We start from the raw sequence: 12,329 nt of genomic DNA, 5'->3' as shown, positions 1-12,329 counted from the left end.
GGAACACGGAATGAGTGTGGGTAAAGACATTTGTTTCATCGAAATGCCCCGGATCTGTTCCCGAGCTGGGGCATCCATGCTTCAAAGCAGTTGCAATCCCGGGCGTGGAGCCTTCGAAGCCGTGCATCAATTGCGTCAGCGAATCACGAAATTGTCCACCACACACCCAACATGGTGATCCCATGCCGAATGTTAGTGCCAATCCCCCGCGATCGAGTCACCGCCAGGGGTGAAATGGAGTCATCCTGCACTAAAACGCGTCCGCACAACATCATGGTGCAAGAGCGCCCGTTGAGTGAGACTATTGGCCTTTCAAGGACCAATGACGATCAGAGGGGAAACACCCGACCACCAAATCTATTGAGTTCTGTACTGAACCCTCGGTGGCTGCCTTTTCGTTCAATAACCAACGACGCCTTCATTCTCGTAAACACAGATCCAATCCGCCTGAGCCCACCCTCGTAGTCCTAAACGCAAACATGCATACTACCATCATAATGGGAGCCTATGACAGGGGTTGAAAACAAAAGAGAAAAGGAGACGCATAACGGGCCGGGAAATAAAGGCCGGCGCCAATGCGAGACTACCAACGGCGGCTGAACGCCGAATCGACCTCTGGCCGGCCCGGTTGTCGGCTGGCCTTCTTGCGCCCGAACCCGTCGTACGATGTCTGCGATGTTGTTGAAGTGTCGCCAGCGTCTTCGAGAACGGCGCTGTCGCCACCGGGGCCGAAGCTCGTGCGGTCGTGGTTGAAGAGCGCAAGCATCTCCTGCAGTCCGAGTCCAAGCGCATCCTTCTTCTTCATGCCTCCCTCGATCGCCTGCTCCGCGAGAAGCCTCTTCTTGTTCTGAAGCTCCAAAATCCTCTCCTCCACGGACTTTTCAACAGTGAGCTTGTACACAATCACGTCGACTGTCTGCGTCAGACGGTGAACACGATCGATAGCCTGCTCCTCGATAAACTGCATCGCCATGGGGTTAGCGTTGTTTCGTCATTACCATTCTCGCCAATACGTAGACTTACCGGATTCCAAAACGGCTCCAGAATGACCACCCGTGTGGCGGCCGTGAGATTGAGCCCGAGAGATCCGCACTTGAGACTGCAAAGTAGCAGGCGGGTCTGCCTGTCGTTGCGGAGAGCATGCAAGCTCTCTTCTCGCAGCTCGTTCTTCATGGACCCGTCGTAGCGTGCATACTTGAACCCATCCTTCTCGAGGAAAGGCTCGATCAGATCCAGCATCGAGGTGAACTGCGAGAAGACGATGAACTTGTGTTCCTGAGCCTCCTTGTGGAGGATCTCAAGAAGGTTCCGGATTTTGGCTGACGGCACCACACGCCCGGACGAGTCTTTGTTGTCCCACTGATCGTCGTCGGACTCGTCCCCTGATCCAGAAACCGCAGAGTCCTCTTCCGACTCGGACTCGGAGTCGGAGCTAGCGTCGGACTCATCCACCGTGCTAGCATTCTTCTTCTTCTGGGCCTTGGAGTGGATCTCCGAGACTGAAGCCAAGGAATCGTCGTCAGAGTCTGCGGCTGTTGTCACTTTGCTCTTGTCGTTCTCCTCGTCAACAATGAAGCTGCTGAGGCGACTGGCGTCGTTTTGTTCGTCCTCAGAGTGATGTACCGAGTCTTCGGACTCTAGCCATTCTCCACCACCTTCAGCATTCTCGTCTTCATCGCCGCCGGCTTTGCCAAGGCGCAGGGCTCCGCGTTGATCCTCTCCAACAATCCAGCTGGCGTCATCCTCCTCGTCATCGCTGTCTATCACAGCCATACGATTTCTCGGCTTCCGCTTTTGTGCGTCGGAGATGGCGACTTCCTTGGCTGTCTTTTTGGAGGTCTTGTGCTTCTTGTCCTTCTTGGGCTTCTTTCCCTCGGGAGCCTCTGAGTTGAATTGAGCGCGATCCTCCTCGCATGCTTCACAGACAGACCTCCCCTTTTTCGCCTCCTCCCTTGTCAGGCCACTCATGCAGACATCGCACTGCTTCGACTCGATACCCATGCCACCAAGGGCATCAGCAAGGTCATCAATGTCTGCCTCTGCTTTCTTTGGCTGCACAGTATCCATGGAGAGCGCATCTTTGTCCTTCTCGGGCTTGACGCCAACGAGCTTCGGGTGGTTGCAGGCCTGGCGCAGACGCAGCAAAAGCACCAGGGCATTGGCGTAGTTGACCCTCCCTTTCATCATGCGCTGCAGACTCTCGTCGGCACGCTCCTCAAGCCTGGCGTAGAACCTCCTCTCCGCAGGCGAGAACTTGGCCGAGACGGCGACGACCTTGCGCTCAGTAACTTTGAAGGCAGGCGCCTTGGCCGCCTCGCCGTCGCCATTGGCCGCCGCTGCCTCGAGCGCCTTCTTCCCTCCAGGGTTGAGGGCACCCTCCTCCTTCAAGATCTCCTTGGTGCGGCGCTTCATAAAGCAGCGTAGGATACTGTGGAGGCGACGGATGGCCAGATGGCCCTTGCCACCCTTCATCGGCTGGTCGATGAACTCGCGCCAGTGCTTGAGATTGTCATATGGAGCGATGCGCAGGAAGTTGACCAAGCTCTGCAGCTCGTCCAAGTTGTTCTGCATTGGTGTTCCAGTGAGACACCAGCGGAATTCCGCGCGCAGGGCGCAGCAGGCCTTGGTTGCTTTTGCGTTGCGGTTCTTGATGCTGTGTGCCTCGTCCAGGATAACCCGGAACCAATGTATGCCGAAGCAACCGGCGCCGACAGCATCGGTCGAGTGCCCATGCTCAGACACCAGGATCTGATAGGTTGTGATAACCACGTCGTATTTGGCCAGCTCCGTGTATTTCTTGGTCCGGCTTGGGCCGTGATGAACGCAAACATTGAGCCGCTTATCGGCCGAGACCTTCTCGGCGATCTCAGCCTCCCACTGCCGGATCAGCGCCAGCGGGGCCACGACTAGGGTGCCTTTGCCGATGCCGTCGTAGCGCTTTTTCCAGCCGGCGTCATCCTTGCCAGGTTTCGGACTGCTTATGATGAGGGATAGAGACTGCAGTGTCTTTCCGAGTCCCATGTCGTCTGCCAGGATTCCACCTTTGGGGACCTTGCCTCGCTTGACGGGGCCAAGCTCACGCCCCTTCATCCACTCGACTCCCTCCTGTTGGTGAGGCAAAAGCTTGACGGTGATGCCCTCGAGGGAGCCATCATCGATTTTCTCTTCCTTGTCTTCCTCCTTCTTGCCTTGCTCCTCCTCGTCTTCATCCATGCCACCCTCCAACAAAGCCTTGAGATCGTCGGTGGCTTTCTTGGGGTCTGTGTAGAAGGGCTCGTCATCGAATCCCAATCTAGCAGGCTGAGAGTACATGGATGCACCGGCGGTGCTGCTGTCACGCTGGGCTGGAAGCGAGGTGTAGACAGGGAGGGGCGGTGCATCCTTGTCGTTGTACTTGAGGGCACTGGGTCCCGAGATTTGGTGACCCCTGTGGTGCTCGGGGCGGCGCTGGGGCTGCAAGAAGACGTTGGACTTCTTCTCCTTCTTGTAGAGAGATGAAAAAGCCTTGGGCTGCTGCGGGGATGGCATAGTCGGTCGTCCGAATTCCGGGACGGCAGTCCCCGGGGTTTTGGCTGTGCCGATGGGGCTGCTGGGAATATTGCCCGTCTCCCTGTTACCACTGGCCGGTTGGAGTACCGCCTTGGACTGGGTCCTAGCCTGGGCGATCATCTGTGAGCCTACGAACTCGATGTCGTCGTCCGAGAAGGACGCGCTGCGTGACCGCGCCATGGCGGGGTAGCGTGAGGTGGTCTGCGGGGGCGGTGGCCTTTTGGAGTCCTCGCTGGGTCCGGTAGCTTTTGGCCAGAGGGTGGCTGTCGATTCGACTATCGACCGTTACTGGCTATGATGCTGTTCGTGGAGCGAAATCTGAACCCGTGCTGGGTTTTCTGAATATAGTCGAGAAGTGATTGTTAGCGGGGTGGGCAAACCGAAGGGAGCCGCACAAGGAGACATTAGGTAGGGATACCTGCTTCACAAAATGTTGCTCTGGTGAAAATCAACAGCAACAGGCCATCCGTAAAGTCGGTGTGCACTTGATCCTCTTCCTTTGGTTTCTTGCTGCTTTGGTCTTCCCCGATTCGCTCGTTGGTTGTTGGTATGCGTGCTCCTGCAGGCTGCAGTCACCGTTTGTAAACACTGGGTCACTGTCAAGGCAACCAGGCAGGGATTTAAAGGCGTGTGTGTGGGGCGCAGTCAAAATGCGTGATCATGTGACGTGTGTGTTCCCACTTCACATCACCAATATAGAAATCCACCTTAATCTTGGCAAGGGGAGACACAGCCTTTCACTGCCAGTGAGACTCCGCATCGTTTGAGCGTTCTATATATCTCTAGACTATCCACACTCACCTCGCAGGGCCATCATTGTACGGGTCAAAGCCGACCTTCCTCTGCGCCTCTACCCGAGCCTTTAGCTGCTGTTCACCTGAGAACCCCGTTGTGGCTGTTTCTTCCAGGAAGAACGTGAGGATATGATCGGGTATCGAAAGGTGGGACGCCTGCTGAAACTCCTGGAGGCTTGTCAGGCGAATAAGAACCTCCAACAACGAGAGAGATGATGTGATAGCTCCAAACGGCGACGCCCGAGCAATCATAGCCTCGGAGCTGCCTGCCTCACCAAGTTCAAAGCGCGATGGCGATGAGGAGGCAGTTGTTATTTCGTGCTGCGGCCCAAGCGATACATCCCGGATCTGAGCCATAAGCCTCGAATCCACGGATAATCGCTTGTCTTTACCTCTGCGGTTGATTTGGATAGCCTTGGCCTCCTCCTCGCTCGTGCCATCCTCGGTGCTGGAGCTACTATCGTCGTCTCCGCTGTCGGAGAACACTTCCAGCGCCATCCATTCGGTATCGAGATGTTTTGGAAAGCTCCATCCCGTAGGAGAGTGTTCGGGATAATGCTTGCTCCCACCCCAACCTCGACTCTCTCGTCGGATTTGGGAGTCAATCTCTTCCTGCGAGACCTGGCTGGCTACCCTGTCGTCGTCAGAATCCGGGCTCGGTGCGCCCTCATCCTGCAGCATGCCTTCAACAAGCTGGCTAGGTGCGGTTGCACTCGGGTCTCTCTTCAGCAGTAGTGCTGGATTGCTGTCGCTCCCCGAGGCGTTTCCGATGTTCAGGATGCTGCCGGTGTTGGTGTAGAAGATCTTGGACACTTGATGAACAGGGATGGATTCTCTGATACCAGCCAAGGGGAGGTCATCAAAAGATCCTATGATGTTGCCCTCCTGTTCGTGAACGCGACCATCATCTAAGTCCTCAATGATCTCCAAGTGATATGAATACTCGCTTGTCGACGGCGAGCGCAAAGACCCGGAGATGGTCGGACGATAGCCACATCCGCGATCAAACTCCCAGCCGTAAGGGATCCTGCAGAGTCTTGTCCGAGCTTTGTGAAGGACCTCTTGCCATATAGGTTTCCTCTCGCCGTCTCCAAGCCCGTACGGTTCGGGCTCCATCGCGCTGGCGTCCCTAGGGCTGTGATTTGAGTCCGATCCCGTGCCTGTAGCGGTGGGCAGTCGTGCAGAGTCGGCGCTGTGGCCCACAAACAGCAGATACAGCGAAAGAGTGAAGGCTGGGCCAATCTGCACGGGTCTTCCCGGGTTGTTGGCAAACTGAGTGTCGCCGATGCTGATAAAGGTGCTTGCTTGCATGAGCCGAGACGGAGAGACACCCGGCGGCAGTGAGGTGGACAGATTCTCTCCTGATGCGCTAATGGAAAACTGCAGCATGTGGGCGTCACGCTCTATCCTTTCGAGGAGGCGCTTCATTTCCTCCATGACTCCTCGAAGCTGGGCCGACTGCGAGCCCGAGCCGCGGGCCTTGGAGGCGGCGCTTCTAGACTGCCGCAGTTCTTCCTCTGCGCCTGCCACATCGTCGAGTTGTTTACCGAGAGCTACGATGCGTCGGCGCAGAGACTTGGCCAAAGGAACAGCACTCTCCAGGAAGGCATTACCTCGGCCTGCTTTGAATTCTATCAGGTCTATAGCCGGCGCGATTATCTAGAGCACAGGCAGGAAGTAGGGTTTCAGACACCGTCTCAGACAAGCAAAGGGAGGTTTCGGTAAACATCCTTGCCTACCTGGATTCTTTCATCAAGTTCCTGCTGCAGCGCTCTTAGCTCTGCGCGAACCGACTTGTCGTCGACGGTTTTAAGCAGGCGTGAGCACTGCTGGACAGCATATGTTGAGGTCAGTGCGAGCCCTGATCGAATGGCCATATTCATGGCCTGTGCCCCGAGTCTTGCAAGAAGGGCGTCCATGGTCCTGACAGAGGCCCAACTTCCATGGTGGTCTTGCGTGGCTCAAGCCTGGCTCCTTGACGCGATCCCCGTCGGCTATCTTCGTCGTCGGAGGCAGTGGTAGTTGTTTGTCCGTGTTGGCAGGTGGATGTGGTACTGGCCTGCCCTGCCCTCGCTGGTGTCCGATGTTTTTATGCAATGGTGCCCGGCCCCAGTTGGAACCGTGGAACTAAGGCCAAAATGGTATTTGCCAGAGTGGTGGGTACATTGAGGCCCGACAATACTAGAAAACCGTAGCATGATGTCGGAAACATCATAGCTCCTTGCACTCATGCACGGAGAAAGTGCCACTAATTGCCATGATTTCGGGCTGCTGTAATTTACAACCCGCATGTGGGCTTGGGCCTTTTCCACCGCCCCTTAGGCAGAAGAGGGCCCACAACGACGAACAGCCCAAGCCCGTACTATGTGCACCGTGTTTCCACACGTAGCAGATTTGTTCGCTGTCTCCCAAGCACAGTAATCAAATACCACACTTGGTCGGCGGCAGGCGAGATGTCGTTATCGATGGATGACACATGTCCATTCGTTTGCAGTCGTTTGGATTTTTTTCCTTGCCTTGGTGCCTTGGTGCCTGCCTGCCTGCCTGTGTCAATGGCGGGGCACGAACATCCCCACCTTGATTTGCCTCCACCACCCAACGCTTTAATCGGCTTTGTCCTCGGATTGTCTGTGCTTATAGCTTCGATCACTAATAAACCAAGTGTTAGTATAAGAATTGCCTGAGCAAAGATTTCCAGTGGCCGTCCATAGTGAGTCATTCTTCGCCATACCAGTTCCCGGCCATTTCTGTCTCTGCCTGTGTTACTTTATACACAGGCAAGGACGAACGGCACCCACCTGAGCACTCATTTCGTAGTGGGGGTGGGGCCTGAGAGGCTGACAAAAAAAGCTAACCGCCCTCGATATCCACTTCTGGCCGTGACCTCCAAGCAGCAACTCACAACCCGCCGACCAAGCCGCCAGGCTTTACATAACGGAAGCAAGCCGTAGTATCTGGCCTCCCCGGACGCAAGCCCCTTCATCGCAGTTCGCTACGCCCCATTCTGCCGCCGACCACCGGCATATTTCTGTCACAATGTCCGACCTCAACTCGTGGGAGGATGACCCCGCTGCACAGCAGGACGAGAACCTCGCCAGGCAGACGCAGCAGCAGATGAACCTTGGCCGCGGCCAACAAACTCAGGGAGGCTTCAGGGCCGGCGCTTCCACCTTCACACCCGGCGCACAGTCTTTCCAGCCCGGCCAACCCTTCGGGGGCGCCAACTACGCCCAGTACCAGCAGCAACCATTCTATGGTGGTCAGCAATACGGGCAGCAGTACGGCCAACAGCAATACTATGGCAGCCAAGCCTATGGAAATCAGCCGTATGGCAGCCAGCAAGCATACCCACAAGGCCAATATGGCGGCGGCCAAGGCTACAGCGCCGTCTACGGACAGGGCGGCTATAACAACCAGGGATACAGTACGTTTCGGTTTCTGGCGGAAGCTACAAGCCCGCTCGAGCGCTAATGTAGTGGCCTTCAGACCAGGACAGCAACTTCCAGAACCAACAAGGGCAGCAGCGTCAGCAGCAGACGCAGCAAACCAATGCCGCGCCAACAATCGTCAAACGCCCCACGGACGCTGCTGCCGCGGCTGCCCCGTCCGCACCCGCGGCTGACTTGAGCAAGCCCGTGGCTACAAAGGAAGGCGGCCCCAAGGTTCTCAGCATTAGCGGCGATGCACCGCAGCCCAAGTCGAAGGTCCTGTCAATTGGCGCGCCGGCCGCGGCAAAGGAGGCGCCGAAGGAGGAGCCGAAGGAAGCGCCGAAGAAGGACACGGCAGCCGAATCGGGCTCCAAGGCTGCAGCGGCCAAGGCCATCGAGAAGACCGGACCGGCCGATAGCGGCGCGAGCGGAAAGTCATCGCCGACCCCGTCGTCTGGCCGTTCGAGCCCGACCCGCGGGGGGCCAAAGTCCTCGGCCCGTGATGTCAACGCCGTCGAGAAGGAGCAAACTGCAGATGTCGATGATGAGACCCTCAAGGAGATTTACGGCAAGGAGCACGTCAACATCATCTTCATCGGTCACGTCGATGCCGGAAAATCGACGCTGGGAGGATCGATCCTGTACGTCACGGGCATGGTGGACCAGAGGACCATGGACAAGTACAAGAGGGAGGCCAAGGAGCTCGGCCGAGAGACATGGTATCTCTCGTGGGCTCTTGATCTTACCAACGAGGAGCGTTCCAAAGGAAAGACGGTTGAGGTTGGGCGTGGCTTCTTTGAGACGGAGAAGAGACGATACAGCATCCTCGACGCCCCCGGTCACAAGACGTATGTACCAAGCATGATCGGCGGCGCCTCCCAAGCCGACGTTGGGATCCTGGTCATCAGTGCGCGCAAGGGCGAGTACGAGACAGGATTCGAGAAGGGCGGGCAGACCAGAGAACACGCCATGCTGGCCAAGACGCAGGGTGTCAACAAGCTGGTGGTCGCCATCAACAAGATGGACGATCCCACGGTCGAGTGGTCGCACGATCGGTACAAGGAGTGCACCACAAAGCTGGCGCAGTTCTTGAAGGGGACAGGCTACAACCTGAAGACGGACGTTTTCTTCATGCCCATTGCTGCGCAGCAGACTATGGGTATCAAGGACAGGATTCCCAAGGATGTAGCGCCCTGGTACGACGGGCCTTCGCTGCTGGAGTATCTGGACGACATGCAGATGCTCGAGCGTAAGCTCAACGCTCCGTTCATGATGGCAGTGTCGGGCAAGTACCGTGACATGGGCACCATGATTGAAGGCAAGATCGAGGCGGGTGTGATCAAGAAGGGAATGAGCCTCATGATGATGCCGAACAAGCAGTCCGTCGATGTCTCGGCGCTTTATGGCGAGACGGAAGACGAGGTTACCATCGCGCAGTGCGGCGACCAAGTGCGCATGCGCCTGCGAGGCATCGAGGAGGAAGACATCCAGCCAGGATTCGTCATCTGCTCGCCCAAGAGGCTTGTACACACGGTCTCGGAGTTCGAGGCGCAGATCCGTATCCTGGATCTTAAGTCTATCCTAACGGCGGGCTACAACTGTGTGCTTCACGTTCACGCAGCGATTGAGGAGGTTACCTTTGCAGCACTTCTCCACAAGCTACAAAAGGGCACGAACAGGAAGAGCAAGGTCCCGCCCTCGCACGCGAAGAAGGGAGACAGCATCATCGCAAGGATGCAGGTCACCGGCTCATCGGGCGCTGTTTGTGTTGAAAAATTCGAAGACTACCCCCAGATGGGTCGTTTCACCCTACGAGATCAGGTAAGACTTGGACTAGATTCCCTCTTCGCGGGGCCAAGTTGATGCATACTGCTGACACTTCCGGGTATCACTAGGGTCAAACAATTGCCATTGGCAAGATTACGAAGCTCATTGGGGTAGACGGCGCAACCGCTTAAGGAAAGAAATGGTAGTAGACCTGGTGCTTGGGTCTCCTAGGTGGTAGCAAGGGGTCGGAAAAGAAGAATTGGGGTGTGTACGAAAGAGACCGCCCAGTTTGACCATGGTCCAGTGGCAAAAAGGTATAGGCGGGTTCGGACAAGATATACGGATGGAGCGATGTGCATGTCTACTGCGAGAGTGGCTGGGAAAGCAGGCTTCCATGGGAGAGCCGGACCTGGAGAGCAATAAACAAAATTTGAAGAACATGACGAAGACCCCGGAAGGCAAAGCTGCAGACGGGGCAAGGGAAGCATGAGCCGTAGGAAGATACGGATTATTAGCAAAGGGGGCGGATAAAAGGAATCAAGAGAGTCGAAACGGCAAGCCGGCAGATCAGGACCCAGAGCTCGGAACCACCACCGTAGTTGTTCCCCCATGAGGCGGCTTTCTTGAAGAAGAGGCAGCCTTCTCAGCCAACAAGCGGGAACAACACAAGCAATAAGAGCAAGGGTAATTTGGGGGCGGCGAGGGCGATACGATCCTCGCATCTGCCGCGTTCGGCTCAAGGTCACGAGGTTCGGCAAATGCCGGAACAGGGAAAGGAGAAGTCGGAACGAAGGGGAGGGAAAAGGTTAGGGTGCATGCTTGTATGTACTCTATGAGGACACCCCAAACCCCCCGCCCGGCTGCTTCGGCTCGGTGCGTCGTGCACATGGTAGCCCAGGGGGGAGGGGTGAATGTTGGATGTCTGGTTTTGATAGATGTCGCATACGCAAAAACGCAAAAACGGCCGTAGCGTCCTCGCAGAAGTGGGAAAAGTCGGGTGTTGTGGGGTAACAGGTACGTACATTTTGTAGCCGTTCTTCTGCAAATTTTCTTTCTTCTTGGTCGTTTTCTGGGAACCCCAGTCGCCAATGTGGGGACCCCAAAATCCGCCCCGCGGGAAACCTGGGCTGGGCTGCCTTGTCTTGGCGGACACGGAAGTTTGGAGCGAAGAAAAAACAACATGTTCGTGTTGCTGCCACCCGGACCTGCGCAGCTCCCCCGTTCGTTCTTTGTTTCCATGCAGCGAGGCGCGTATCGGAAGCACCCAGACTTTTTCAAAGAGCGGGAATTCGGAAAGCGAAAATTGCACGTCACATGCGTCCGTGCCCGATGCTAGCCCAGGGGGCAGGGCAGGAAAGGGCCCCCCTCGCCGGGCCTCGTAATGAGGGGCGTGTTTTGTTTGGCTTTATCTGCTTTCCGTCTGGTCTGCAGTGCGGTGTAAGGAAGCGAAGTAGTTGGTCTTGGTTAGGATGGACGCATGATGGTTTCCGTTTTTTTTTTTCATCCTCATCCCGCTCATATCCGTGCTGTTTCATCATTTTCTGTTTACGTTGGTCTTTTTGTTTGGTTGCCCCTTTTTCTTTTGCAGTTTATTTTTTTTTTCATCGTCACATGCACGACGCCATTCTCGCTACGGACTGTCTAGGATCAAGTTGGGACAATATTTACGTAACCAAGGCACCGCCGACCAGGGCCACATGCCGCCGCAGGGAATCCCAGGCAGGAACGGCAAGTCTCAGCCCCTCTGCCAGGGGGGCAGTGGGAAGGGAAGAATCTTTTCACGTTGTGCCCCGGGAAATACCGGAACGAGGGGAAGCAAGAGTTTGAGTTCTCGGGAGTGTGCTTACGCTCGTGTGTGTTTGCTTATATCGTGGGCAGCATCTAAAGGTACATACCTGCCGGAATTTCCATGGTGATGCATATCGCTTCTATCCAGGTTGTTTTTTACTTGGGGTAGAATCTTCGAGCGGGCATCAAACGGGGTAGTGGTGGCAGCCCCGGTCTGACAGCTGCATCCTCGTCGTTCTAGCCCTGCTGCTGCGGGGAAAGATCTGGGCTCCCTCTGGAATTTTCCCCCGTCTCAGCCCGTCATGTTCCAGCAATTATTATTAGACCTGCTGCTGTTGCACACGGCCTGGAGGATGCTCGCATGTACCTGTCATGCACAGTGTTTCGGTCAGCCCAAAATACTCTGGCCGCACGGCCATATGTGCGCAGTAGTCGGGCTCGGAAAGAACCGGGTAGTGAGCCCAGATTGCGAGTTTCTTCATGGGTTGCGATTTCGGACCTGACATTTCAGATTTCGGCTTCTGGCGCATCCATGCTGTGTTGGGACAGGAAGTCAACTTCGGCATCAGGCCACCACCGCTAAAACTGACTTTGCAAGGCGTCAGAGTCGGTGAGCCCCAGGTCTACAATATCGACGTCCTGGGCTGTCGTTGACCGCGACTTGGGAGGGCACCGACGACGGGAACATCGAAGGGAAAGACGGGTGGGGCGCCTCCATTTTTTGGGAGCGGAGACGTGGGGCTGGCTGGCTGCCCTCTCGGGTCAGCGGCCAGAGCCTCTCGGTCTGCAGGCACAGACGAAAACGGACTGGCAGCGGTTGGGGCGCCGCTCTCCATTCGTTCAAACCTTTTTTTCCCCTGCCGGCCAGCTGACCACACCCCTTTTCCGTCTTGTGGCTTTGCTCCGAAAGTACTTCGTCACCTCGAGCACGGCGTCCGATGACATCCGGTCGTCTTGCGTTCTCTCCCGCTCCCGCAACACCCCACCCACCCCCCCCCCNCCC

General features: G+C 56.4%; 4 protein-coding genes across 4 annotated transcripts; 2 read left to right on the top strand and 2 right to left on the bottom strand.

Moving 5' to 3' along the window:
• Positions 1 to 248: 248 nt before the first annotated feature.
• On the bottom strand, positions 249 to 4,157 carry GGTG_12867 (hypothetical protein). Its single transcript, XM_009230768.1, has 3 exons — positions 3,968 to 4,157; positions 1,024 to 3,887; positions 249 to 961 (listed from the first exon to the last, which is right to left on the bottom strand). Exons 2-3 carry the CDS (start codon positions 3,727 to 3,729, stop codon positions 584 to 586), a joined length of 3,084 nt encoding a protein of 1,027 aa, XP_009229032.1. The 5' UTR covers positions 3,730 to 3,887; positions 3,968 to 4,157; the 3' UTR covers positions 249 to 583.
• Positions 4,158 to 4,232: 75 nt separating this feature from the next.
• GGTG_12866 (RanGTP-binding protein) lies at positions 4,233 to 7,107 on the bottom strand. Its single transcript, XM_009230767.1, has 3 exons — positions 7,075 to 7,107; positions 6,083 to 6,992; positions 4,233 to 6,002 (listed from the first exon to the last, which is right to left on the bottom strand). The coding sequence occupies exons 2-3, from the start codon at positions 6,260 to 6,262 to the stop codon at positions 4,347 to 4,349; spliced, it is 1,836 nt and encodes a 611-aa protein (XP_009229031.1). The 5' UTR covers positions 6,263 to 6,992; positions 7,075 to 7,107; the 3' UTR covers positions 4,233 to 4,346.
• Positions 6,984 to 10,073, top strand: GGTG_12865 (eukaryotic peptide chain release factor GTP-binding subunit). The gene is made up of 4 exons (XM_009230766.1): positions 6,984 to 7,053; positions 7,238 to 7,767; positions 7,830 to 9,592; positions 9,667 to 10,073. Exons 2-4 carry the CDS (start codon positions 7,380 to 7,382, stop codon positions 9,727 to 9,729), a joined length of 2,214 nt encoding a protein of 737 aa, XP_009229030.1. The 5' UTR covers positions 6,984 to 7,053; positions 7,238 to 7,379; the 3' UTR covers positions 9,730 to 10,073.
• A 1,628-nt stretch (positions 10,074 to 11,701) lies between these two features.
• On the top strand, positions 11,702 to 12,202 carry GGTG_12864 (hypothetical protein). Its single transcript, XM_009230765.1, has one exon. It carries the CDS (start codon positions 11,807 to 11,809, stop codon positions 11,978 to 11,980), a length of 174 nt encoding a protein of 57 aa, XP_009229029.1. The 5' UTR covers positions 11,702 to 11,806; the 3' UTR covers positions 11,981 to 12,202.
• Positions 12,203 to 12,329: the final 127 nt, after the last annotated feature.

The sequence above is a fragment of the Gaeumannomyces tritici genome, assembly GCF_000145635.1.
Source record: "Gaeumannomyces tritici R3-111a-1 unplaced genomic scaffold supercont2.10, whole genome shotgun sequence".
NCBI lineage: Eukaryota > Fungi > Ascomycota > Sordariomycetes > Magnaporthales > Magnaporthaceae > Gaeumannomyces > Gaeumannomyces tritici.
Note: the sequence above shows the minus strand (reverse complement) of the source record. Positions and strands in the feature narration are given on the sequence as shown.